Source organism: Aythya fuligula, chromosome 23 (genome assembly GCF_009819795.1).
Source record: "Aythya fuligula isolate bAytFul2 chromosome 23, bAytFul2.pri, whole genome shotgun sequence".
In the NCBI taxonomy this organism is placed as follows: domain Eukaryota; kingdom Metazoa; phylum Chordata; class Aves; order Anseriformes; family Anatidae; genus Aythya; species Aythya fuligula.
In genome coordinates, this window is record NC_045581.1 from 989,750 (window position 1) to 1,017,684 (window position 27,935).

At 64.7% G+C, this 27,935-nt stretch overlaps 1 protein-coding gene across 1 annotated transcript; it reads left to right on the forward strand.

Annotated features, from left to right (window-relative positions):
• FOXO6 (forkhead box O6) lies at positions 1 to 27,605 on the forward strand. The gene is made up of 2 exons (XM_032202386.1): positions 1 to 531; positions 23,671 to 27,605. Exons 1-2 carry the CDS (start codon positions 85 to 87, stop codon positions 25,081 to 25,083), a joined length of 1,860 nt encoding a protein of 619 aa, XP_032058277.1. The 5' UTR covers positions 1 to 84; the 3' UTR covers positions 25,084 to 27,605.
• The last annotated feature ends 330 nt before the right edge of the window (positions 27,606 to 27,935 follow it).

The window sequence follows — 27,935 nt, forward strand, 5'->3', positions numbered from 1 at the left end:
GACCGTACCTGCTGCTGGGGCGGGGGGCGGGGGGTGGGGGGGGTGGGAGCGCAGCGCCGGGAGCTGGGGCGGGGAGGGGGGACCATGGAAGAAAAGCTCCAGGCGCATCAGGTGGAGATCGACCCGGATTTCGAGCCGCAGAGCCGGCCCCGCTCCTGCACCTGGCCGCTCCCGCACCCCGACTTCGCGGCAGAGGACGAGGATGGGGGCGCGGCGGGGCCCCCCCCGGCGCTGGCGGCCGGCGGAGCCGAGGGCACCGAGAACGCGGCGGCGGCCCCGGCCGAGCGCAGAGCAGCCGCCGCCGCCGCCGCCGCCCCGCCGCCGCCCGGTGCGGATGTTGGACAGCTCCGCAAGGCCAAGACGTCCCGCAGGAACGCCTGGGGGAACCTCTCGTACGCCGACCTCATCACCAAAGCCATCGAGAGCTCCCCGGAGAAGCGCCTCACCCTCTCGCAGATCTACGACTGGATGGTGCGATACGTCCCCTACTTTAAGGATAAAGGAGACAGCAACAGCTCCGCCGGATGGAAGGTACCCGCGACCACCCCCACTCGCCCCGCTGACCGACTTTGCCCCGCTCCCGGAGCCCCCCCCCGCCGGTGCTCGGTGGCCCCGCGGCTTGGTCGGGTTGCGGGCAGGGGAGCGCTGCGTGCCCCGGCTCCGTGCGCCTCGGCCCCGCTTCGCCGGCTGCGCTCGGGCCGGTGCCGGGCAGGGCCGGGGCGCCCCGCTCCTCCCCGCACAGGGCACGGCGGCACCGGGGCGAGGGGCGATCCCAGCGCCCCTCTGCACCGGGAGCTCCGAAGGGGACGGCTTCGGGATGGAGGCCGGCGGTGCTGGGGGTGCTGGGGGCTCCCAGCCTGCTCCCATCCCACCGGGGTGTGCAGCACACGGGGTCCTCTGGTGTCCCCGGGCAGGTGTCCCCAGGCTGCCTCGCGCCCCGTGTGTGGCAGCACGGGGGCTGCGTCCCCTGCCCCTCGCAGACCCCACAGCTCCACGCTCGCGTCCCCTGACCCCTCTCCCACCGGTGTCTGCGAGCCTCCTTCCCCTGGCTGTGCCGCACCGGAGCCGACTGGGGGCACCGGAGGCTGGGGGGGCTGCCCTGACCCCCACCACCCCCCTGGCACACTGCTGCTCTCCGGTTCCGTGGTGGGCAGGGGAAGAGATCGCCTGTGTCCAGATGGTGTCAGTAAAAAGGAGACGGTTTCTCTTAAGCCCTCCCCTAAGCCCTGTCACCTCCAGCGTGATTAGTGTGTAACGAGGCTCGGGGGCTCTAATGCTGCCCTGCCGCGCTGGTGGGCTGACCTTGTGCTGGCACCACGCGCCCCCGTCCCCTGCAGGTGGCCCAGCCTGGCTCGGCCGCTCGGGGGGCTCTTTTGGGTGCAAACAGGGCCCTTTTGGAAACAGCGAGGCCAGATGCTGTCTGTCTGTGCCACCTGCAGCTGGGCTGTGGGAGCTGTTGGTGCAGGTGGAGGCTGTGCTCCTGCTGGGTGTGCAGGGGCAGCGGTCCCGGAGCAGCCGTGTCCCCGTCCTGCGCTGTCGGGAGCTGTGGAGGAGGCAGCAGGAGGCACTGGTCCTGTGGTTCTGCTCCAGCCTGTGCCTCTGGAGAAACCAGCATGGCCTCGGGCATGTGTGGGGGGAGCTGGGTGTCCCCAGGGCTCCCACCCGCTGAGGACAGCGTGGGGGACACGCACTGAGCGGGCCTGGGGCGCAGCAGGGTGCTGGGCTGGTGGCAGGGAGTGCTGGGTGTGCTGGGGGCTCCCAGCAGCAGCTCCAGTCACCGGGGTGTGGAGCATGTGGGGGTCCCCTGGGTGTCCCCAAAGGGCAGCCCCAGGAGCAGGATGAGGGGACGGGGCCGTGTGTGGAAACAAGTTCATGTGCCGAGCCGTACATGGGGATGGGGCCGCGTCTGCCTCTCGGGGCTGGTGCTGGCACACGGGAGGTGGGAAGTGCCGTCGAGGAGACACTGGCAAAGCCCTCCCTGTCCCTTGTCACTGGGGCTCAAGCCACCTGCAGAGGGGTGACCGGTGTCCTCTCTGGGCGTGCAGGGGCTCAGACAGGGCCACAAGGGGATGGTGGCGATGCGTGGGTGTGTTGGTGTGGGTGCGCGAGGCGGTGGGGGCTGCCTGTCCGGGGCTGCCCGTCCGGTGCCCACTGGCACTAGCTCTGACTTCTGGCCTCTGAGCAAGGACAGGCAGGACTTTGCAGGCAGGACCCTCGTGGTGTGGCCTCACCCTCTGCCAGCTGTCACCTGGCTGTGCCCTTGCTCATCCCATGGCCACCAGCAGTGCCGGCACCCCAGTCATGGGCCTCCCCCAGGGAAGCCTCTAGCAGGGAGCATGTGGGAGCAATGCCGGGTGCCCAGCTCTGTCCCTTGTCCCCCACACCCTTCCTGGTGTCCCTTGTCCCATGGGGCAAGGATGGCGGCTGGGCTGTTCGATGTCTGGTGCCAACCGAGCCACTCGTCCTGCACAGGGCGTCATGGATTTGGTGTGGGGGCTGTGTTGGTCAGAGGGGCTGTGTGGGTGTGCCAGGGGGGCCAAATGCGTGGCCCCACACTGCAGAACTGTGGTGGTGTCAGGGCATGGTGGTGCTTTGGTTCGTGGGGCTGGGGGTGTGGGGACCCGGGGCTGTGCTCGCGGTGTGTGATGTGCCCGAGGGATGAGCTGTGTGCTGGGGTGGCTCTGCAGGACGGGGACCTGGCGCTCTCCAACGCGTCCTGAGGAGTCCCATCACCAGCCAGAGTGGCTCTACGGTGCCTCTGCCACTGTCCCCCCACTGCCCCCCACCACTCTGCGGTGCTGCCTCCCTCGTCCTGGCACTGGAGCAGTGTGTGGGGACCCTCCCACTTGGTTGTCACTGCCTTGGACACCGTTGCACCAGGGGTTAAGCACCCGTGTCCCTGCTGGCTGTGCCCTGCCCAGGGCAGGCTGGCAGCTCGGTGAAGCCGCGGGAGCACCTGCAGCGCTGGGCAGTCAATTTTGTAGTAACGAGCTGCTCGAAGCTTATTAAAGAGCCCCTGGAGATGCCACGTCCCTCCTGCCCCAGGCCTGGGAGAAGCATCACGGATTTAAAGCGTTTCATTACCGAGCACAGTGGCATCGGAGGGGGGTCTCGGGTAATGGGCTGCTTCTTTAATTAGCTCCTTCGCAGCCTCCCCATGCTGGGGAGAGCAAATCGTGGAGGTCGGAGAGCCAGGCCGAGGGCTTGGCTTCCCTGTGGGGCCTCAGGGTGGGCTCTGCCACCAGGACTCCATCCCACATCCAGCGGGCCATGGGGACGCTGCGTCCGCACCCGGCAGAGGTGTCTGATGTGTCCATCAGGGCCATGCTCCCTCGGGCTGGTTCTGTACCTCGTAGGGGAAGGATGCCAGCACAGGGTGTGTTTCGTGATTTTACTGTGAGGTAAACTGAGGTACAGCACCTAAACGCTTGTCTGTGCTCAGCAGTGGGACCAGGACCCTATGGGGCAGGGGTGCTCCGGCCCCGTGGAGGATCCCAGGGCTCCGAGTGCCGCAGCGGCTGGGCTGGCGCCGCGGGCACGTGCGCCGGGAGCTGCTGCTGCTGCTTCCCGATGCAGGGCAGCAGGCGCCCGTGACTGACAGTTCTGCTTAATTAGGGAGTTGTTATTTTATCAATTCCAAAGCGCTTGAAGTTTTCTGCTCCAGCTCACGCTTTCCACTTGTTAATGGGAAACCAACACCCTCCGTCAAAAAGGCAGCGGCACGGATGCATTTTAAAGGTTCTGCTCGCTCCGGTTTGACATCCAAAATATAACAATCAAGCAATCAGCTGGTGGATGCCTGTTTGATGCGGCTCTGACAGTGCTGCAAACCTTAATTTCCCAGCCCTCCCCTCCACCTCCTCCTGTATGGCACTGGGGCTGCAGCGTGACGGCAGGCAGGGGCATGGAGACACGGGGTCCTGGTGGCCTGGGGGAGCACGGGGCCTCTGCAGAGACCCCCAGTGCTGCTGTCCCCATCGTGGGGTGCAATGGGAATGAAATGGGGAGAAAAAGGAGTAGAAAGGGCGTTAGGATGCAAGGATGGCCCAGGGGCCCTGTGCTGTGAGGTCAGGGTGTGCAGGGGGCTTGGCTCCCGGTCCCTTCCTCTCCACAGAGCCCATAGCTCCCTTGTAGCCCCCGCAGTGGGGACAGGGCCAGGCTCCCCCCGACACATGGGGGACCCCAAACCCTTTGAGCATCTCAGGGATGCAGCGGGGGCTCCTCGCCTGCCCCTGTCCCCAGCTCGACAGCTTGCTCAGCCCCGAGCCACGGTGATGTGCTCCCGTGCACCACGGTGAGTGCCAGGGGCACGGCCACGAGGAATCCCCCAGGATCCGCTCCTCCTTCCCACCTTGCTCTTCTATCTCTTTCTGGAGATTTTCATCTTCCTTCCCTTTCTTAATTTTTTTAATTTTTTTTTTTTCCCCTCTCTTCTGGAATCGCTTTTCACGCAGCGCTAACTGCTGAAGTAACACAAACCTGCTAAATGGTCCGGCTTTATGATAGCATAAAAATGATACTACAGCAGTGAGTGGGGCTTTATTAAACCCAAGGGAAAGGCTCCAAATGAACAGCTTGCTCCGCTCTTAGCTTCTCCCCCCCACCTTATTTTTAATAACCGCTGGAATATAAACTACAGTTAAGATCCTGCGGAGTAGATGAGCACTCGCAGCCCGGCGCCTGCTATCTGTCTGTCTATCCGTCCGTCCATCCCCGCGTGCGTGTCCATGCGTGCGTCCCTCCCTTCAGCTCGCTGTCCGCAGCCCGGTGCTGTGACGTGAGTGCCAGATTCCTGGGCTGGGAAACGAATTTCCTGGTGCTTGGCTTTTGTACTTAAAAGGCCTCATAAATATTTTGTGTGGACGCCGTGCCCCAGCAGAGCGGGCTGGAGCCACGGGAGCTCCTCTGCCCCGGGGGGGCCTGGGCAGGGTGCTGCCACCAGGAGCTTTGCTTTGGACGCTTTGCTAAAACCCAGGGGATTTCCATGGCAGCCTCTTCCCTGCAGTGTGTGGAGGCAGGGGCAGGACTCGCACGCTGGCCCCCATCCCTCGGTGCAGTTTTTGGCTGGGGAGCTCTGCGTCGTGCCTATTGCCACGCATGGGGGCACCCCCAGCCCCACGCTGACCTCTCCATCCCCGCTGTCATCCCCCAGCCCCGCTGCCTCCCTCGGCTCACACGTGGCCACGGGGATGCTCGGGAGCCAGGCACGGCTCTGCCGGGGTCTCCCCGCCCGCATTACTTTTAATTAGCCAGACGCTGTGCGCCAGCTCTGCTCTCCCGCTGAAGGTGCCTGATTAGTGCCGAGGTGAAAGGCACTTTGGGTTACGGAAGGACACTCGGAGAGGCTTGCCTGTCTGCCGCTGAAGCTCATTTTGGACAGCATCTGTTCATTATTATGTGCTGCCTTGGCCGCCCGCCAGCAAGGAGAACTGAAAGCACGGCACAAAGATTGCTTTCACCCGCCAGGGGGGCGGAGGCGGCCGGCGCTGGGAGGGGGCGCGGCGGCGACGTGGGTGCCGGGTGGGGACCCCCGGAGCGGGCTGGTCCCTTCCCTGCCCAGCCCCGGGGTGTCCTGAGCTGCCCCCTGCTGTGGTCTGGATGGGGGTGTCCGGGCCCTTGGGACTGCCGCAGTGGGGCTGAGCAGTGGGGTCTGTAGGGGGGGCTTTTTCCAGAGTCCCCACCACCTCCAGCACTTTGTGCCCACTGCAGGAGGGACGCAGCAGCTCCCGTGGCTGTGGGACAGAGGAGGTGTCCCAGGGGTGCTGGCAGTGGGGACTCGTGGTGATGCAGGATGGGTGCTTGGTTTTGCTGCCTGGGCTCCGGCATGGCCAGGGCACAGTGAGCGATTCTGTGGGGTGCCCGCTGCATCTCCACATGCTTGAGCACACATGCAGCAGCTCAGCTTGCACACCCTCCCTTGCACACCCATGTGCGTGCACATGTGGTGCACGTGCAGCCCCGCTGTCCCCCGGCCACGCGTGTGCACGTGCGCAGGGCTTGCCACGTGCGCTCCCATGTGCGTGCACGCCCGCACGTTGCAGTCGGGCACGCGTCGTGCGTGCAAGGGCAGCGCAGGGAAGGACTGGGAGGGCACCCCTAGAGCCCGGCCCCCTGGGATTTGGGGTTGTCGGGAGCGTCCCCGTGTCCCCGAGGGACAGGGAGGGGTCAGGGCCTCGCTGTTGGGTGGCGGAGGCCGGGCTGCTCTCTGAAGTCACGGCTGTGTCTCGGTGGGCATGGGGAGCTGAGCTGGGAGCCGAGAAGCCACCTTTGGTTTGCTGGGAAGAAAAAAATGGAGGGGGGGGGGGGGAGAAGAAAAAAAAAAAAAAAAAAAAAGGAAAGAAAAGAAAGGCGAGGGTTGTTCGAAGCCGCCTGCCACCTGGCGCGGTGCCAGCCCGGGGACGCTCCGGAGCAGACATGCCAAGCTGTAATTGCAGACAGGCTCATTTCAAGAGACGAGACGGTTATTTTTAACTCGCGTTAAGGTAATGCACTGATCTCCAGCCTGCTGGTTCAAAAGTTCAGCCCCACCGTGTCCCCCCCCAGCTCACCCACCCCACACTGCTGCCCACCAGCCGGGGGCTCCTGGAGAGTGTGGCCCCTTCCCGGAGCATGGCCAGGCCCCCCCGTGCCCCCCGTGCAGCCTGGGCCATGCCCCCAGAACCTGGCTCCAGTCCTGCCAGCAGAGGAGGCGGCTGCGACCCCAGGTGCACGTGGGTGCAAGGGAGCACCCAGCGGTGCCCCCCCGGGGACCTGCAGGCTGTCAGGGTGGTGCAGGGATGCTGATGACCGTCCCCATCTGCAGGGTCCCCCCCGTGCTCGTGGTGTGCCCTCATGGTGGGGGCTGAGCCTCTAGGCCGGCTACTGAGCCCGATGTGCCCAGTGCCGCAAGTTGGTTCGCAGGGGGGTCTGTGCTCTGTGGGGCTGGAGACCCATTGGTGGTGGGGCTGCCCGAAAAACAGGCACTGTTTAATTCAGCTCTTTTTATTATTATTTTAGCTTAAAATGTATCACAAAGCACCAACGGGGCTGCTCCTCTGCTGGGGAGCCGAGCTGTCGCTGGCGGCAGGGCAGGGAGCGCGGGGATGAGTCTGGCACCTGCTCCCCGAGCCCCTGACCGGAGCATCGGAAAGAGGAGGAGAACCCCCCACGGGGTACCAGCGAGGCGAGAGCTGTAATTAGCACTTTGTCTCCCTTCAGCCTCCCCTGCCAGGGGCTCAGCCGCAAGGAGCCAGTGCGAATGGAAGCTCGGGGTGCTCCCGAGTGGGAGCAGCCTGTCTGTCCGTCTGTCCCTGAACGCCCCCACTCTCTCCTCACCCTGCTTCGTGCTGTCAGCAGTTCGCGAGCTGTGCCGGAGCTCCCTGCGGCTCTGAGATCCTTTTGTCCTCGGCCATCGCGTGGCCGGGATCGCGGCCACCGGACATGGCTGCTTTCGGGTTTTTGGCGGAGCACGGTCTGAGGGGACCCAGGGGGAGCTGGGACCTGCTGGGCCGGGAATGCCAAAATCCAGCGTTTCCCGTGTGCTGCACGGAGTTCCGCCGCTCGCCAGGGCTCAGTGCTGGCCCACGTGGCTGTGCTCTGGCTGCCGGGGCCGATAAATCAGGGGGAATTGCTCGGTGCGTCGGCGGGGAGTCGCGGGCTGTTGCTGGTAATGAGTTCAAGCAGGGTGGCACTGGGGCTGCTCCTGGGCTGTGACCCGGACAGGACACCTCCTGGCTCAGTGCACGGCCAGCCCCACGGGGGATTGTGCACTTCCACACCCCACGTGTGCAGATCAGGGCCGTGCATCTGCTGCTGCTGCACCGGCGAGGCCTCGAGCATCCCTGGTGCGGGGCCGCCTGGCCGTGCTTGGGTCCGGGGGTTTTTGGTGCCACGTCCTGGGCTGGCAGCACTGTGCTCCGGCCCCAGGTGCAGGGTGTGTACAGAGAAGCAGGCAGGGAATTAACAGGCTTGAGCAGCGACAGGCTCATAAATTTGGATTTTTTTTTTTTTTTTTCCCGAGTCTGTCAAACCTATGTCTGTCCCAGGGATGTAAGACAGCGTTTTATTGCTGCCTGCTTGATGGTTGTTCCCTTCTCCTCCGCTGCCGTGATTTATCTCTGCACTTTGCGCTGATTGGATTAGAAGTTTAAATGCTAAGGGTGCATAACAATATATTTTTCTTATTAATATTAAAAAATCATTATTGGATTTTTTATAGTTCTGTTTTGAATTGAATCCCCTTGCTTGATTTATTCTCTCTCCCAGAGTAGAATTTAATGCTAATAGGAACAATCATTGCTTTGTTTTGAATCTTTGACTGTTTGGAAAACTTTCCCTGCAAAGGGAAATTACAGCATTATTAAGAGTCCATTAAAAGAGGGTTTGCCCATTCCTGGCTATTACCTGCGAGCTGGAGAGAAAACAAAAAAAAAAAAAAAACAAAACAAAACAAAAAAGCAAAGACAAAGAGTCTCTTCTGTAGGGCTTTCTGCTTACACCCTTCCCTAGGTGTAACGCAATTATCACGCCAATTATTGTAATCAGCTCTATTATGTTGCAGGTATTAATTGCAGGTCCCATCAGTTAGGTTTCTTGTGGGACGCCGTGCCGTGGACACGCACATCGCAGCTCAGTCTGACCCGGCCGCGTTGGCCTGGGCACGGGCGGTGCCGGGGGACTCGGCCAGCTCCGAGGGGCACCGGGTGGCAAGGGGACAGTGGGGCCAGCTGCCCGCTGGGCTGCAGACCTTTAAGACAGACGGGAGAAGCGCGGCAGCAGCCCCGTCCGATGCTTTTTGCTGCAGTGCCCACGGGCAGCGGGTGCTGTAGCAGTGCAGTGGGGAAGCTGTGGAGTGGTGCTGGAACCCCCTGCCCCAAAATTTGCACCCCAGACTCTGCCCCCTGCATGCTTTGTCCTGTGTCCCACTCCCTGCACCCCAAACCCTGCTGCGTGCACCCTGCATGCTTCGTCTTGCATCGTGCACCCCTATCCTGCACCTTTCATCTTGCATTGTGCACCCTGACCCCAAACCCAGCACCCAGAACCCTGCACCCCACACTCCGCACCCCACCTGCCCAGCCCTCCAACCAGCCATTGCCCCTTGCAAACTGTACCCACGCCCCTCGTGCAACCCGTACCTTGAACCCCCCTGTACACCCCATTCCCTAAACCCACACACCCCGAAACCCACCTGTGCTCACTGGGCACCCCGTCCCTGCACCCCACCACCCTCCTACCCATACCCAGCACACCCCATACCTGGAACTCATCTCCCACCACCTGCTCCTTGCTCCTGCCCACCCATAGCTCTGTTTTCCCGGTGCAGGGGGTGCTGGAGGGGACAGCTGGGACCTTGGGATGTGACTGGGACACTTTGGTTGCACAGGGTCACTGCGGGGTGCATCAGCTGGGGGCAAGCTCCTGTCCCCCCATGCCTGCTGTATCCTGCACCCCATCGCTCCTGGCCTGGACCATGCCCAGGGACCTGGGAGTGCGGTGCCACCCCCAGGGTGTGACAGGGTCCCCAACACCCCTGCCCACAGCCCCAGTGGGTGCGATGTGTTTGGAGACCATGGGGGGCCCCGTGCTGTGGGGATGCTGCTGCCGCTCCCGCTCACCCCGTGCTCCCACGGCGCACTGCCAGGCCTGCAGAAGAGCTTTTCCACCGCTGTGGCAAACGCGGGCAGCAGAACAGAAGCCCTCAGTGTAATGAGAAGATGCCAGACGGGTGCGTCAGAGCTGGGGCTGCTCGGGGCGAACCCAGCCCCGCCATGTGCCCTCCCTGACCCACGGCGGGGGCAGCCCCCAGCCCTCCTGCGGCGCTGCCTGGAGAGGGGCCAACCCCATGTGGCCAGGCTGCCTTCACCCCACGTGCAGGGGCGTCCCCCACCCCATTCCCATGCAGTCCCGATGCAGGCGCCGTGTCCTCAGGCGTCCTCCCCGCTCTCTCGGCCAGGCTGCGTGGGGATGCTGGCGCTGGCCTCTGCTCACCATCCCCGCATTTTTTCGTGGCTGTCCTGCTCTTGTTTTCACTCTGTGGTGGAGCCTGAGCCCACTATTGAGAAGTGGCTGCGTGGGGCAGCTCCCGCCCAGGGCCCTGCTCTGGTTGTGGGGCCATGGGGATGGCAGCGGTGGGGGGCTGAGGACAGAGGCATGTGGGGTCCCCAGGGTGCACAGTGCAGTCCTGGCTGTGTCCCAGCACGTGGCCTGGCCCTGGCCCCAATTCTGCCTGTGGCTTCTCAGAGGAAGGGGGGACAGGATTTGGGCACCCCCAGCACAGGGTGCAGGGCAGGGGGGTGCAGGTCTGGGTTTAGGGGCTTGGGGAGATATGGTCCTGTACCAACTGGTGTGGGTCACCCTGTGGCACCTGGGGCACGGCATGGGGAGGTTTGGGGTACGGCACCAAGCAGTGTGGGGTGCAGGGCTGGGAAGTGTGGGGTGCTGCTGCTATGGGGAGGCGTGGGGCAGCAATGGCCTCGGGGTCCCAGATGCTGTCCCCTGCGCTCCCCGTGGCACAAATCCTGCTCCTGCCTGCCTGAGCGAGCAGGACCAGGGGGCTCCTGTAATTATCGTGCGCTCTGAATAATTCATGGCCGTTCCCAACAAAGCCTCTCCCTGCCCCAGCTCCCCCTACACCGCCTGGCAAGCACCGGCTGGGGCCGGGGGGTGCTGTGAAGGGCGGTGAGGTGGGGACAATGTCCCCAGGCTGTCTCCATCCCAGAGAGGTCCCCGTGGTTGTCCCCTCTCCTCCCTTCCTCCTTGTTACGGTGCTGCTGACAGTCCCCGGGGTGACTGGCACAGGGACTGGGCTCTTTGGGGGTCTTGGCACAAGCACTGAGCACCCTGAGCCGCCCCTGCAGGGCCGGGTTTGTGCCGGGGGGAGGCTGAAGCTGAGTTTTGGCTGTGGGGCCGGGGGGGCTCCTGGCACCGAGCATCTGCGAGGCTGGGAGCCGCCAGGGGTTAAATGAAATAAAGCCGGTGTGAAACTTTTGGCTCGGGAGCTGCAGGCAGAAAGTGCATTTGTAGCCGCAAGTGGCCGCCTTGAAGACAATCCAGATCTGTCTGGGAGCCGTCTGCTGCTAAAACCCTTTGATCCACTTACTCCTCCCCGGGGAGCTCCCTGCAGCGCTGCTGCTAATGCCCCCGTGGCGACAGGGGCTTAGCTGCCAGACGGCTGCAGGAAAGCCCCCCCCTGCCAGGGGGGCGGCAGCAGCAAAATGGGGAGAGAGGGGCTTCTGGGGGGGCAGGAGGGATGCCTCCAGGCTGTCTGCGAGGCTTGGCGAGGATGCTTGGTGCCAGCCCCATGAAGATTTTGGTGCCACACGAGCCCAGCGTGTCCTTGCACCTCCTGCACTGGCGTGCCCCGGGGTGCTCACGGGGGTGTGGGTCCTCCTCGTCGCCACCCCTGCACCCCTGGCAGGGCCCGTGGGGCAGCTGTGCCCCCGTGTTTGGGCTTTATCCTGGTGGGGTTGTGCCCGGCCTCACTGTGCCCAGCTGGCAGATGCAGGGATGGGGGTGTGGAGCTGGGTTTAGAGCCAGTTGGGGACCCTTTGCTGGTGGGGAGGCTTTTCTGAGTAGGAAAAGCAAATTTGGGTCAAATTTGGCCCATTTGCAAAAAAAAAAAAAAAAAAAAAAAAAAGAGAGAGAGAGAAAAGTGGCAAAGGGCAGAGAGGAGGCAGCCCCTGTGGGGTTGGATGGGATGGGGGTGGTTTGGGGCCACGCTTTGATTTGACTTCAGGAAGTGTGCAGAGAGCCTGGAGCTGCACCAGCTGCTGTGCACGACCTCATGTGGGTCTGGGGGCTTGCAGGGTGCACCCAGCCTCCCACTGGTCCCCGCTGCGGGTGGGCGACTTTTGGATGGACCCAGGGGGCCTGGAGCAGGATGAGGCCGTGGGCAGGAGCAGGGGCCCGGTGCTGCCTTCCCCCGCAGGGGCTGCAGCCGCTGGGCTCTGGCACGGTGCGGTGCTGCCCGCATTTTTGGAGATGCCGAGCATCCCCAGCGGCAGCACCTCCACCCCGAGCCTCGGAAAGGGGACGAGTGGCCGGGGATGGTCGCGGGGGGCAGGTGGCGGGGGGCCGGAGGTGTGAAAGGAGGCGACGGCCGGGCGAACAAAGGCTGCATTGAGCCCCGGCGCTTGGCCGCCCCGCCGGCAGCGGAGCAGGAGGCCGGCCAGGAAAAACAGGGCCGGGAGCGGGGAGCACATCGTGTCCCTGGCTGGGGCCGCCGCAGCCCTCGGTACATTCTGTAGTGGAGGAAGCTGGCGCGGGGACGCGCTGCCTCGCCGGCCAGCCCCGCACATCTGACCCCGGCGGGGCCACGGGCGCTGCGCCCTCCGACCATGCTAATTATCTGCTTAATGAGCCCCCCCCCCGAGGCCGGCCGGACCCCTTCTCCCACCCGCCCTGGGGGGCCGCAGGCTCCTCGCTTCTGGGTCACTGCAGGGGGAGGAGGGGGGGTGGCTCGCAGACAGCGAGCGGGCGCCGTGCCCAGGAATTCGAGGATGGTTTGCAGGCTGCTCTGCCCAGGCAGCAGCGTCTAATTCAATTAGAGCTCGGTGTCACGCAGCCGGGAGGCCGGCAGCGCGTGGGAGCGGGTGGGGGCCCCTGCGGGGATGGAGCCCGACTGAAGGGCTGCCAGGTCCCCCGGGAGACGCCCGGATGTCACCAGGCTCCCCCCCAGCCCCCAGTGGTCGGGGTCCCCGTGTCCCCCCACGGCCATCCCCTGGTGCGCGCTGGGCAGGAGCAAGTGGGTGGCATCGCCCTGGTGGCAGCTGCCTCCCCGCAGTGCTGGGGGAGTTTCCAGGGCTTCCCCCCCCTATCCCAGCCTCATCTTCCTCCTCCTCACTGCCCTTCCCCTCTCCAGCCCCCAGCTGCCCCACAACTGCCCCCCAGCCCTACTGCAGCGCTCGCCCCCCTCCTGCCCCACCATGCAGAACCCTAAAGCCCAAATTAGCGACCACAAGGGCTGGATGGGGCTGAAACCTGCGTGGTTCTGCCTCTCCCTGCACCCCGGGGCCTGCGTGCTCCTCGTGGCCCCGTTCTGGTTCCTCCTGTCCCTTTGCCAGGCATTTTGTCACCCCTGGTGCTGGTTGGCAGGCGGGCTGTGCCACACAGAGGCCGGGCAGGTTTCTGGGGTACTGTGCTCTGCAGAGCCCTGTCTGCACCAGGAACAGCCCCGAGGGCGCTGGCTCCTCCAGGTAGGCGAGGGGGACCTGGCCCCACTGCAGCACCCACGGCAGAGCTCGGGGCGGCCCCACGGGCCTGGGGCAGGGCCAGTGGCTCGGGCAGGCTCCGGCTGATGCAATTCTTGCCGTGGCAGGTAGCGCTGCCGAGCTCCTGCGGGAGCGGCAGGAGGGGAATTGTTGTGCTCCTGTTGCTCTGCAGCATCCCGCGGGGATGCTGCCGCCTGCCCAGGTGTGTCCGCATCCTGCTCGCGCTGCTGATGCTGTAGGTTCACCCCAGAGGGGAATTTCGGGGGCTCCTCTGGGGGAGCAAGTGTTGTGCACAGCTCTTCCCCTGCCCCTTCTGCTTTGCTGCGTCCCTGTGTGGCTGCGAGTGCAGCCCAGAGACTTCCCCGTGGATTTCTTGTCACCCTGTAGCATCTGGGGGGTGGCACCCTGCCTGGGGGGATGGCATGTCCCCACCCACATGCATCTGGGGTTTACAGCTGGGGAAGTTTGGGGCATCTGGGGAAATCTCGTCGTGTTCCTGGTACTTCTGAGCCCAGTCCAGGGATGCTGGGGGGTGGGAGCAAAGCCCCTGGCCGGGCACTGCGGGATGCACTGGTGCTGGGGGGCTTCGTGCAGGGGGACCCCCCTGTCACCCTCAGGTACCTGCGGGATGTCGCCGGCCCCGCCGTTTCCCTGGCAACAGCGATGGCATCCCGAGCACCTCGAGCAGAGTTCCCCTGCATCCCGCGATGTCATCAGCCGTTGCCCGGGCAACCCAGCATCCGCAGCCGGGCGGGCGGCGCGGGGAGCACCCGGCACAGCCCCAAAAGCGGGGCGAGGGGCGAGGGGTGAGGGGTGAGGGCCGAGGGGTGAGGAGCAAGGGGTGAGGGCAGTGCCCAGGCTGTGCCTGGGCTGTGGCTGTGGGGGCCGTGGGTGGCCATGGCCATGTGGTGGGGACGGGCTGGCAGGCCCCAGGGTTGTGTTTTTGGGACCCGGGGGGAAGATGAAGCACGTGGCCCGGCAGCGGCTCTGCCTCGTGCTTGGGAGTCCAGCAGCTTGGAGGTGGAAGGGGAGAGGTGGCTCAGGGACGTGGTGTCCATCCCGTGTCCCACCCCATGTTCCATCCTGGCACCGCTGGGCTTGTGGTGAGTTGGTGTTCCCAAATGGTGAAAAGCCAAAAGAGGCTGAAAAAAAGGCTCTGGGTCAATGGTGTTTCCCTTTTTGTGTTCACCGGTGTGCGCCTGCTTGCAGCCAGGTCTGGAGCAGCAGCCTCAGGGAGGGCACTGGGGGGCTCCATCCTCAGCTGCAAACCCCCCTCCAGAGCCCCAGGCTGGTTGTACAGGGAGGAAACTGGAGCCTATGGTGCTGCCCCCACCTTGCGCAGAGCGCCTGCACAACAAATGGCACAGGTCCCCACTCTCATGGGGACACGGGGGGGCCGTGAGCCCCCCGCCCGCCCCGGGCTCGGCAGCTGATGTGCATGGGGGAGGCCCCCCCCCCCGCCGTGAGTAAGCGCGGGCTGGCGAGACCCCGGCGCGAGGAGCTGCGGGGGCGGCGGGGGGGCCGCAATTAGCAGGTGCAAGGCAAGCTGCTGCCGGGGGGCAGCTGAGTCACCGCAACGCACCGCCGGCTGTGCGCCTGTGCACGCACACGTGGGCGAGGGGGGGCCGAGTAGGGAGGGGATGCACGGGGGGGGGGGGGTGTGCCACGTGGGGGTCTTGCCAGGGGCACACGTGCGTGGGGTGACGCAGTGACATCCCGCTGCCAGTCAGTGACATCCCCGGCACTGGGGGTGACATCCCACCTCCCCGGGGCTGCTGGGGCCGCAGCATCCCCATCTCCCTGTGGTCCCGCAGTGGCCTTGACCCGCCGAGGTGACATTGACCCGCCGAGCGTGTCGCCTGTCTCGTCCCGGCAGGATGCTCGCGGCAAGGGGGCTCTGGGACTCCCCCGGTGTCGCCCCCTCTCCCAGCAGGGGCTGCGTGCGGCTGGGAGACGCTCGATGTCCCTCGGGTCCCTGCGGCACCGCACTCGGTGACAGCTCACCCGTGCCACATTTGCCTGCCCCGTTCTGCCCATCCTGCGTGGGCGGCGGTGGTGGCATGGGGCTTTGTGCCCCCCATGTTCCACACACCGGGGGTAGCGATGGAAAAAAGGGAGATGTGGGGGTTTGGGGGGATGTACTTTGTGGTTTTTTTTTTGGTGGAGGCTACCTGCGGTGCTGCGTGTGCCGGTGTGGGCGTGGGGCTGGCTGGGCTGATGTGTGGTCAGGCTGGTGCAGGTGGGGGGGAAATGGGGCAGATGGGGCCGTGCTGGGGGTGCCGGCTGCAGCGGGGCTGCTGGTGACATTTTGCCTCCAGCTTTTCCACCGCTCTTTTCTGGAGCCCTGTCACCGGCTGGGGCCGCAGCCAGCCCGCAGGGTGCCGGGGCTGCGACGTGCAGCAGGCAGAGCTGGGCAGGGAGCGGGGACAGGACGGGGGCGGCGGGGACAGAGCAGGGGGACCCGGCACTGCCACTGGCTGGGAATTGCGCATGATCTTCACAGACATTTGTCAAATAGGGACTTCGTGCAGCATTTCACATTTCTGCGCCGTGCAGCCAGGCCCCGTGCCAAATATTCTCTCCTCTAACCCAAAGGCTCGGCATCCCCAGCCCTCCCCTGCGCACCCGTGGGGCTCAGACCCACACAGGTATCTGCTCCGGGCTCTTCAACAACCAGGTCATCTTAACAGGAATAAGGCTGGGGCACAGAATGTGTTTCACCAGGAGGGATCCAAGGCAGGGATGTCCCCGCAGCCCCAGCCACCTGCCTGGTGCCTATCTGCCGCAGGCTGACAGTGATGGTGATCCCAGTGCTCCCAGTGCTCCCAGTGCTCCCAGCTTGCTGGCAATCCCTGCTGGCATGGCCAAACCATCCCCTCGCCTCCAGAAGCAGGACATCAGGGGTGGTGCAGGAAGACACTGGGGATGGAGCAGGGTATTTGGGATGGAGCAAGGTGGATATCGTGGTTGGAGCAGGACATTGGAAACGGTGCAGGGAGGACATCAGGGATGGAGCAGGAGGACATTTCGATGGACAAGAAGAAGGAGGGTTTGGTTCCGCAGGAGCAAGGACTTGCTGCTGCTCTGAGCACCCCCACCATGGGGGTCCCAGGGGACCAAGGGGCTGTGGTGAGGCCGGGCAGATGCAGAGCAGGGCAGGCTCCCTCCTGTGGGTCCTTGGAGACTTGTGTGCCCTGGTGCATGGCCCTGTGCCCAGCTTCCTGGGCCACCTTTGAGTGCAGTCCAACTCCAGAGTATATCACAGCCCAGAAAGCAGGAACACCGCATGGCTGGGTCCTGTGGTTCCCTTGGGAGAACCCCCAAAATGTTTTTTTTTTTTGGGGGGGGGGGGGGGGGGTTTGCAGCTCTGTCCCCAGCCAGCTGCGCCCTGGTACCTGGCTTGGGGGCAGCCAGTGGGGAGTTGAAACGGTACCCGAGGAAAAGGGAGCGTGGCTGCTTTAATTATTTGGCTGCGGTAAGAACTTGGTGTGGAGGAAATTGAACCCAGGGGAAAAAATACTGTAATTTCATGCAAAAATTACATGGCAGCTCCGTGTGATTTACTGCAGCTATTTTGGTGGCCAACTCTGGGGTGTAATTAGAGTATTACTGGATAAGTGGCTGATGGTGGAGAGGGTCTTTCCAAAGCGTCCCAGCCAGTGTGGCGCGATGGAGGGGTCCAGGCAGGCCGGGGCTGGGGCGCTGGTGGGGACGCAGCAGCCCCTGAAGGCTGGGAGCCTCGCTGCCTCCTGCAGGAGGCAGGCGCCGTGCATGGCATCCCTGGTGGTGCCGGCGCCCTTGGGACCCTGGAGGGAGGCACCGGGGCTTCTCCAGTTCTGGGGAGTCTTGTTGCGGGGTGAAAGCATGGCTCTGTGTGTTGGGTCCCTGGGGGAGCAGTGCTGGTGGGATTTCCCAGCGTGTGGAATTTGTGGGGTGCCGGGGGAGGATGTGGTTTGCTCTGGGGCTGGCTTGGTGCCGTGTGTGGGACTGGGTGGGCAGCACTGCCAGGGGGATACAAAGGGAGTGTGGCCTGACCCCGTGCCCGCCCCATCACCTGCAGCCACCCCTGCTGCTGCTGCTCACCCCACAGCATCACCGCGGGACCGGGCTGCATCCTGTGGGCACGGACCCACAGCCAGGGCTCAGAGACACACCTGGGGGACCCAGCCCTGCACCAGCCGCCCTGGGAGCACCACATTAATTATCCAAGTCTGTCCTGCGGTGATCTAACGAGCCCTCAGGGAACGCACAGGGCGGCCCCGAGGTGCTCGGGGATCAGAGGTGGTGCAGCAGCGCAGGATGGTGGTGGTGCAGGTTCCTCCCTCAGCATGCACCGCAGCAGAGCCCAGCAGTGTAGGGATGGTCCCAGCAGCATGGGGGCTGTTTTGGCCCCTCGTGGCCTCAACACACCAGGGAGAGGCTGTGGCTGGAGGAGGAAGTGGCCCTGGGGAGGCCCTTGGTGGGTTTTGGGTCTGTTCCAGGAGAAGCCAAAGGAGGAGTGGAGCACACCCTGGGCCGGGCTGCAGGAGCTGCCCTGGGGGGGTCACCTGCTCACTTGGACCCTTTGGGTGGCAGCCGGGGTGGGCTCAGCTTCCTCTGTGCCTGCCTTGGCTGAGGCTGGGTCCTCCCTGTCCCAGCCTTGGGCAGCTCCTGGGCAGCTCCACCAGCCCCAGGGCACCCCCGCATGCATCCCCAGGTACCCTCAGCCCCACATTCGGGCACCCGGGCGCTGCCTCCAGCATCACCTGGCGCTGTCCCCTTGCACCCGGCCTTGTCCCCTGAGCCTCATCCCCGAGCAGGGAGGATGCTGGCGCTGTGCTTGTGCCCCGGGGGCAGCGGGGAGAGACTGCCCCACCACAGGGGGCTCTCAGCGCTGGGGACGAGGTGGGGGCACGGGGAAGATGCTTTTCGGAGGGGGCACGGAGCGGCAGCAGCTGGCTAAAATAAAATAAATCGGCTGCCATGGCGACGGACACACTCCCACCGCACAACTCGTAGCAACCAGCTGTTTGGCAGTGGCGGTAACCAGGGCTGGGAGGGGGATGCGCGGCCGCCCCATGCCTGCCTCCCCTGCTGCCGCCGCTGCCGCCGCAAGGAGCCTCCCGTGACGAGGCTGGCAGAGGCCGACCTGCCCCCTGCTGCCCCCACATCCCCTTTGGGCAGCCCTGCTGTGAGGGAAGGGCCAAACCCAGCAGCCTGTGCTGTTTATCCGGGGTTTGGCACCCGCCTGGGGGGCTCTGGCACCCGCCCGGAGCTCCCGGCGTGTCCCCACGCTGCGTGGAGGCTGCTGCCGGAGGCTGTGGGGCAAACGCTGGGCATGGGGGGCAATTGGGGGTGGGTGGGGGCCATGGCTGGGTTTGGGTCAGTGCCTTCTCCTGATGGTTTGAAAATAGCTGGCACCGCTCATGGCCAGGATGGGAGGGAGGCACGGAGCCAGCCACGAGGCTCAGGCCATGCCAGGCCCATGGGGTAGCGAGGGGGGCACAGCAGGGCCAGTGGCTGGGCCCCCCCCCGAGCCCCAGCTGCCCCTCTGCCCCCCTCCCCCCAGGGGTGATTAGCAGCCCCTAACAAGATGCCGGCCGGGCTTTGCCTGACATCCTTGCACTTCCCATAACACGGGAGGCAGGCGAGGCCCAACGCCAGCCGTGCTCATGGCCTCCAGGCTGCCGCCGGCCTCCTCACATGCCAGCCACCTGCGGCAGAGGGCTGGGGATGGCCGCGGCCCGTCACGCCTCTAATGGGCGCCTGCTTCAATTAGCAGCAGTCAGCCCGGCTCTGCTCAGCGGTGCGCTGACCCGAATTCGCTCGCCTCCGCTCGGCAGCCGCCGGCGAGACCCCCGTGGTGGGCGGCTGCCCCCGCACGGCGTGGGGCTCCCCGGGGAGGCTGGCGGCCTCGCTCTGCCCCCTGAGTGCCCTTCCCGGGGGTGCCCGTTCCCCCCTGAGCCCCCCCTGCCCTGCCCGGCTGCAGGAGCAGTGCTCGGGGGAAGGACGGGCTGGGGAGGGCCCTGGGTCCCCATGGGGGTGTTGTGGGGCGTTGCGGGGGGTGGCTGTAGGGTGCTATAGGATTCTGCAGAGACAGCTGCGGGGCACAGCTTGGGGTGCTGCGGGGCAGCATCAGGGGCTGGCTGTGTGGCTGTGGGGCAGCTGGCAGGGGGTGCTATGGGGCAGTAGTGCCGGCTGCTATGGGGCAGCACGGAGCACGTGCAGCCACACCGCTTCCCACCCGATGGGGGGCTGCCGGCTGCCAGCGGGTGGGCACTGGGAGAACGGGGCAGAGGCTGGAAAATTCCTCATGGAAGAAGGGAGCAGTGACAGGGGTGGTGTCCCTGCTTTGTGCCGTCACCTAGCAGTGCTCGGCGGCAGGAGGTGCCGCGGGCACCGGGGGCGCAGCCACCCCCTGGCACACGGCGCTGCCGCACTGAGCCGCTGCCATCTGCTCACCAGGCAGGCGTGGGCTGCGCGCGGGATGCACCGCAGCGGTGCCAGTGCTGGTGGGCTGAGCGCAGGGGCTGTGCCCACGCTGGGGCAGCGGGGGGCACGGTGACATTGGTGGCAGGCAGTGGGGCTTGGCTGTCCCCAGGGGACGGTGGCAGGAGATTGGTGGCTGCCCAGGGCATAACGGTGCCTCAGTGCTGGTGTGGGCTGTGCTGTCACCTGTGGGAGGATGATGCCTTGTGCTGCTGTCACCTGGCAGCGAGCGCCCTGTGCCACCTCCAGTCTCTCCGTCACCCCTGCGTGGCATCCCCCCCGGGACAGGGCACCATCAAGGCTGTTGGCAGCCTCTGCCCCTGCAAATATTTCCTCCAATACTGGCAATTTTTGTGTGTGAGGAGTAAATAAGCATCAATTAACCCCCGGAGTCACACTCATGCTGCCGGAGAGCGGGTGGCAGAGTGCTCGTTAGTGGCCCTACACTGCTTCCTCCCAATAGCCTTCGTGCGAGGCCCCGCCAGGCACCGGGCTCATTAGTGGGCTGCAGCTGCAGACAGGGCAGATGTGGCCAGTGTGTGGGGCCACAGGAGGGTGCAGGACATGCAGGACAGGGCTGGATTTGGGGTTTTTGTGGTGTTGGACTTTTGATGTTTTGCTCAGAACGTCCCCAGGTGATGGATGGAAGGGTGGCAGGCCAAGGGACAGTGCTGGGGACAGCACACAGGAGCGGGAACCGTGGCAGGGACAGGGCAAGTGAGCATGTTGCAGATGAGCCCCAGTTTGCCTGAGCTCTTGGCACAAACTCGCAGGTGGCTCCAGAGAGGTCCCTCGGATGCCTGCTGCCCAGCTCTCCATGGGGGAAAGTGCCCAAAATCTGCTCTTGACCCCAAAGTCAGCGAGTTGGGGTCCTGCAGGGTGGGTGCCCCAAATGATATTGGATCTGGCCCTTCCCAGGGGCTTGGCACAGCTGTGGCATGGCTCAGGGTGCTGCAACGCAGCTGATGTCTCTGCTGGGTTTCCTGGGAGCCAAGTGCTGGCTCCCAGCGGCTCCTCCCTGGGACAGGGGATGGGGGTGTGGGGTGGCACCCTCGGCACTATGGGCCCTGCCTGGCAGTGCCAGCCCTGTGCCCAGCTGGGCCTTGTGTGCTCCTGCTCTCGCTTGGGTTGCACTTGTGCCATACCCTGTGCACCCCTGTGGGATGTCAGCCCCCCACACCCCCACACCCCAAAGCCTGCAGCCCCCCAAGGCTGGAGGGGTTGCAGGGCAGGAACAGGCATGTGGGCAGCAGCTGGGTGCTGGGGGTCCTTGCAAGGGGAGTCCCCCCCAGGTCTTCCCCAGCCCCCTGGGTTTTGCCGGGCACGGCCCCCCGCAGGCAGCCCCTGGCCGGTCAAAAGGACGCAGGGAAAACGCTCCCAGCGCTGCTAGATGCAAATTGCCAGTCGAGTCACTCATCCAGACAATGGGGTCCGGCTAATCCTTTTACAATGGGACTAATTGCTAATCAGACCGATTTCACACTGCCTGTTCCCCTGACAATGAGGCTCGGTGGAGAAGGGGGTGAGGATGCTCCAAGGGAGCACCCACCCGCCCCGGAACAGGGCACAGGGAGCAGCCCCGGCAGCCGGGCTCGGGGCAATGCAGCACTGGGGCAGCCCCTGACATCGCCCCCCCCCCGGGGTGCACAGGGCTTGGGGCTGCCTGCAGCGTTTGGGCAGCGAGGTGCACAGCCCAGGGCGCCTCCTGCTCCTCCAGGCTGCTGCCCGAGATGGCAGGGGCCTGCTGTGGCTGGGGGGAGCCCTGGCATGCTGTGGATGAGCTTTGGAGATGGGGGGTACCTGCCCTCTGCCGTGGGGCTGTTGGGGGGCAGGATGCTGAGCCTTGGCGAGGGGCATGGGGTGTTGGATGTGCAGGGGTGTAGCTGGCACATGTGGGGACAGGGAGGGGGTGCAGGCTGGGCAGAGAGGTGATACAGGACAAAGCAGGGCAGAGCAGTGCAGGTGGGGTCCCTGCGAATGGCATTGGCCTTTGTATGCACCCCTGCGCCCTGCCAAAACCTGCCAGAGCCCCGGTACGCCCCAGGCAGGTGCTGACATGAAGGCTGCTGGCCCTGCAGGCTGCGATGTCCCCTGCATGTCCCTGCCCCGCTGAGCCCCACGTTTTGGGGCAGGCGATCAGGCCCGGGGCTGGGTGCTATGGGTGGCAGTGGGGTGGCAGGGGCAGCGGGGTGGTGGCAGCAGCTCCCTGCCCACCGCTGCTAATCAGCTCCTGCCTGCCCCTGCCCTGCGCCCTGCACCCAGGGCCTGGCGCGTTGGGGTGCTAATGAGGAGAGAGCCGGACTCGCTGTGCCTCACGCTTAATTGCTGCTGTCTTTTGGCTCTTAATGAAGCTCTGCTGCAGAAGAGGCAGCAGCCTCACCTCCTCTCCCCCTGCCAGCCTCCTCCCTCCAGCCAGGTCCCTGCCTGATGCCAGCCTGGGCATGGGTGGTGCAGGTGCCCCTGGGGGTCCTGCCCTGAGCTGAGAGCAAGAGGCAGGCAGGAGCTGGGGAGGAGGCTGGCCCCGTGCTGACTGTCCCCCATGGCCAGCTGAGAGGAAGGCAAGGACCCCAGAAATTGGTCCCTGTCCCTGCTCTGTGCAGGGCAGTTGAGGGCTGCTACATCACCTGCATGGCAGGGCAGAAGCAGGGCCGTTCTTGGCCCCCTGGGAGCATCCAGCCGGTCCTCCTCCCCAACTCCAAGTGTCCCCATCCTCAGGTGTCCCTGTCCCCAGGTGTCCACACGTGCGTGTGAGGTGGCACCACGGGGCCAAGCTGGCTGCTGGCTCTGCAAACCTGGTGAAAACCACGTGCTCTACTGTGGTCCCCTGCAGCTTGCACTGCGGTGCGGTTACACGGAGGGGAGCTTGGGCCATCAGGTGTCCCCAGGGAGGGGCAAGAGGGGCAGGGGGAGCTCTCTCTGCCCTGCTCCCTTTGCTGCAGCTGGAGGTGCTGGTGGGTGGTGCGGGCAGCCACTGCCGCGTCCCAGCCTGTCCCAGAGCTGTCCCAGCCACCGCCTGCCCCCTCCCCAGCTGCGCGTGGGGCAATGCAGGAAGGGGTTAATGGCTAGCCCATACCTGCAGTTGCATTTTAAAGATGTGAAATTAAAGCCCGTAATTTATTCTCCCCACACACGAAGGAGCAATTAGTTCTAAACACGGCTTAATCAGTCAGCGCGAGATTGATTTCTGTAGACTTGGATTTGGTGGCTGCTGGCGAGGAGCCAGCCTGGGAGCAATCTCCAAATAAATGAAGTGCAGAGAAGTAAGCCATTACATAATATGATAGATGAGGCTGGAGCTCACTCGCCTCTTCATTAGTATTCCACTGTACGCTGGCGACGGCACCAAACTTTCTCCCCAGCACCTTGGTTCCTTCCCCCTCCGCATCCCTCTGTCCTCCTGGGGAAATCAGGGAGCTGCAGCGGCTCCCTGGGGGCTGCAAAGATCAGCACTTGTCCTTGGCCCCTCTCCTCCCCTGCCCGGCACTAGGAAGGCCCCAGGACCACCCAACCCATCACCCCAAGGGGCTGTGGATGTAGGCAGAGCGTGCCCGTGGGGATGAAGCTGGGCTTGCAGAGCCCCCACACTGTGGCACCAGTGCCTCTCGGAGCTCACTGCTGGGAGCGGGCTCGGGCAGGGTGCAGGGGGCTGGCACCCAAGGGTGTGCACCCGGTGGAGGGCATCCCCGATGGAGCTGGTGGAGGTGCAGGGTGTGGGGTGGTGGGGGCAGCAGGCGGCTGCTGCTGCTGCTCCCTGTGGGCTGGGAGTGCTGCTGGGCTCTGCTGGGCACGTGGGTGGTGGGGGCAGGAGGGATGGAGAAGAGAGGAACCCCTGCATGGACCTCGCTGTCTTCGGTGCAGAGCGGGGCCTGAATCTGCCCCTGCTGCAGCTGCCTCTGCCCCTCTGGCCCAGACAGCCCCAGGAGATGGAGCCCTATCCCCCCCACCCCCCCCCCCCTCAGCTGCCCTTGCCCCCGGCCACGTCTGACCGCCTCCTCTGCTTGTGTCCCCACAGAACTCCATCCGGCACAACCTGTCCCTGCACACCCGCTTCATCCGCGTGCAGAACGAGGGCACGGGCAAGAGCTCCTGGTGGATGCTGAACCCCGAGGGCGGCAAGACAGGGAAGACGCCCCGGCGGCGGGCGGTCTCGATGGACAACAACAGCAAATTCCTGCGCATCAAGGGGAAGGCCAGCAAGAAGAAGCAGCTGCAGGTGACGCAGGAGCGCGGGGAGGACAGCCCGTCCTCCCAGCAGGCCAAGTGGTCGGAGAGCCCCGCGTCCCATGCCAGCGACGAGTACGATGCCTGGGCGGACTTCAGGACGCGGGCCAACTCCTCGGCCAGCACGCTGAGCGGGCGCCTCTCACCCATCATGTCCAACCACGAGCCCGACGAGCTGGAGGAGGACGATGGCACTCCATCCTCCCCGCTGATGTACCCCAGCCCCTCCAGCACCATGTCTCCTTCCCTGAGCGCCCGCTGCTCCGTGGAGCTGCCCAGGCTGACCGACCTGACTGGCACCATCAGCCTGAACGAGAGCCTCGGGGAGAGCTTGCTGGAGGACCTGCAGGACAGCTACAGCATGAGCCCTTCGCAGCAGCTGCCCCCGGCCGCCCTGCGGCAGCGGAGCTCCAGCTTCACCTTCAACTCCAAGTGCTCCAGCATGGGGGCTGCCACCAACACATACTGCGGGACCATCTACAGCCAGCCGGCCATGAGCCTCATGCGCCGCCTGCCCATGCAGACCATCCAGGAGAACAAGCAGGCCACCTTCTCGCCCGTCAGCTCCTACAGGAACGCCTCGCTGCAGGACCTGCTCTCCTCCATCTCCTACGCGCACAAGGAGAGCATGGTCCCGGGGGACCTGCCCTTGCCGCAGGCTGGCCCCATGGTGCCGGCCCGTGGCCACAGACAGACCCCGCTGCTGTGCGGCGGCGGGGAGCAGGGCTTGTCCTCCTACCCAGCCCACTCGGCCTCGCTCATGAAGAGCAGCGCTTTGTACCACCCGTCACCAGCCAGCCACCACCCTGCGGTCAACACCAGTGCCTTAGCCAATCCTGTCAGCCTTATGAGCCTGCCCAGTGACACGTGCAGCATGACGGCCATGCCGCACCACGGGCACCTGCATTCCTACGCTACTAACCAAGGGGCACACATGAGCTTGCTGGATTCGCTGCAGGGCCCCTACCCGGGGGCCGTCCACCCCCCCGTGTTGGGCCAAGACAGGTTCCCAGCAGACCTGGACCTGGACATGTTCAACGGGAGCCTGGAGTGTGACGTGGAGTCCATCATCCTGAATGACTTCATGGACAGCGACGAGATGGACTTCAACTTCGACTCGGCGCTTCCGCCGCAGAACGCGCTCAACGTGCCCGTGTTGCCCGGGGGCCCGCAGCCCACGAACCAGAGCTGGGTGCCCGGGTGATGCCCGCCTGGGCGCCCGCCACCGAGACGTCGTGAGGGGAACGCCGAGACAAACTTTTTTTTTTCCTTTCTCTTCTGCCTTTATTTGTTCAGATGGGCTAGAGCCATCGGGTCAAACTTGCGATGAAACACAAACCCTAGGGTCAAACGTTGAGACGGGGCAGGGGCCGGCCCCAGACGGGCACGGCGGTGCCAGGGGACACGGGGCAGGCAGGAGCGGTGGAGCCAGGCGGTCCCAGGGCGGGCAGGGCAGCGGGAGGGGAAGCCCTCTCCAGAGGGTCCGAACACCGGTGCCGGCTTGGCTCAGCCCTGTGCCGGAGGTCCTGGGGCTGGGTGGTGGAGGAGGGGCAGCTGGTGGTGCAGGGACCTGCTCTGTGCGCGTCATGTTCCAGAAGGGGACCCTTTTCTCAGAGCCACCTTAGGAAGCGAGTCCTCCAAGTAGAAGTGTCAGGAGAAGGGAGCCTGCCCCGGGCTGGGGAGTTCATCACCCCCAAAACATTTCTGGGGACCTGAGTGCTACCCGTGCGCCCAGGCCCCCTCCGCTGCTGCGCTTCTGGCAGGTTTGTCTACCAAGCAACAGGAAGGGTCGGTGATGGAGGGAAGGGTGTGCAAGCTGCAGCAGCACATGTGCACTGTGCAAGCCAGAGGTCATGCTGTAGTGCCACAGTTACACTGCAGTGCCGCAGTCATGCTGCAATGCAATGGTCATGCTGCAGTGCCATGGTCGTGCTGCAGTGCCACGGTTACACTGCAGTGCCGTGGTTGTGCTGCAGTGCCATGGTCACTGGTGTGGGCTGTGCCGCGGTGGCTGTGCCAGAGGACGTGCTGCTAGCCACGTGCCCTGTGCCAGCGCAGGCCAGGGGGAGTCACAGGGTCGGGGAGGGGGGCATATTTATTTGATTTCATGCACTCTTTTGCCATTGAGTTATTGCATTGGAAGGAAGGGTCGAGCTTAGGGAGAGGAGAGAGGCCAGGGGTAGTGTGTGCTCAGTGGGGGCCGCGCCCATCGCATGTCCTGGCTTGGCTCGGCCGTGGTGTTGGATGCTGGGGCCGTGGGCAGAAGCAGGAGGCGTGGTGTGGGTCACCCTGGCTGTGTTTCTGTCTGTGTGTGAGAGGGGGGACGTGGTGCCCACCCTGCCCTCACCTCCCCAGGTTCCCAGGCCAGTGTGACCCACACTGCTGGCCCCATGGGCAGTGCTCAGGGAGGTGCCATGGGGCTCACAGCTGGGACAGGAGCTCCTGGGGTCGTTACTGGCTTCAGGAGGAGCTCCTGCCCCAAGAGCTCGCTGGTGCTGGAGAGGTGGTCTGGGCAGACGGGCTGGAGGAGTCAGCAAGAGGTCAGCCCCGGTGCACCAGTCTACCAGGGGCTGGTGCTCAGTGGGGACAGGGACCACAATTCAAATGGAGCAAGGCTGAGCCCTTGGACCGCTGCGTCCTGCCCTGCTGAGCCCGGGGTTTCTGGAGGGGGGCAGCCAGGCAGGAGCACGGTCCAGGGGAGATGGAGGGGCTGGGAAGAGAGGGCAGTGGGAGCCGCTGCTCTGTCCCATGAGATTTGTCTTCCTCCTGGGCACTGCAGGCTCTCTGGTACACCATGCCCCTGGGAAGCAGCGAGGGCTGCTGTGCGGAACCAGCGCGTCTTCCCAGCCCGGCTCTTCCCTTCCCACCGCGGTGTCGGTGCTGGGTCCCACCAAGCCACAGGGACAGCACGGCTGCTCGGAGCTGGGGCAAGGGGACCCGTGGGTGGGCACCCCCTGCTCCTCTCCTGGCCCTGGGTCTGTGGCAGAGCGTGCGAGGGGAGCCCCACGTGCCACCGCTCACCTCCGCCCTGGGCACACAGCGGGCATAGTCTCTAAAGACATTCTTACAGGTTAATTAATTATGTTTACATTATTTGATCATGTACAGAATTTAATATATTCTATTATATATAATCTTTCTTGAATGCTTTTTTAAAAAGAATTATTCTTTGGGTCAGGATCATTCGTTTTATACACCACCTCTTGTTTCAGGCGTATTTAAATCATCAGAAACCAATTGCGATTGCAAATGGCTATTTAGTACCCAGCCCCCCAGCTCTGCATGGGGGTGTGAAGGAGCTGGCGAGGAGAGGCAGGGAAGGCACTGGGGCTGCCATGGGAGAGAGTGGGGGTCCTGCCCTGTGTGCCCCCCGAGCAGGGGAGAAACAGGGGGGGGTGTCTGCATGATGGGCACACCCAGCAGCTCACCAGCACCTGGCACGCAGGCGTTTGCAGGCGGGGGTGCCCGTACCCAGGGACCCCCCCTCCACACCAGCAGGAAGAGAAGAGCCCCCAGCCCCGGCCCTGCTCGCCTCCCCCTGCCCCGCGGCGCGGTGGCCCCGGGCGTGCACCCCCGGGGCAGGTCCCATTGCGAAGCTGTCTTTGTGGTTCGTGACCGTGGGGTTGTCGTGTGTGCGGTGGAATCGTGTTGGTAAGCGTCGTGTGTACAGTCGTTGTGCGGTGCGGTGCGAGGGACAGCAGGCGGCGGGGAGTAGGGCCCCCAAAAAGCAACCCGGGGAGGGGTGGGCAGGAGCTGGGGGGCTCTGGGTGGAGGGGACGGGGATGGGCTGGACCTGGGTGCTTGGACCACGGCGTGGGGGGAGCTGATGATGCCCATGGGGCCGGCAGAGCCCTGGCGAGCCTGGATGCTCCCAGCACCCCCCTGCCTGTGCTGCTGCCGGATGGAAATCAGGGCTGGGTTTCACTCTGGAACCTCCACCAACAGCTCCCCAAGCACCAGCCCATCGCCTCCCACCTCGCCCAGCTCCAGCCCTCCCCCCCGCAGCCCCTCCTGTCCCCCAAGCCCCGTCCGTGCCCCACGGGACAGCCCATGGGG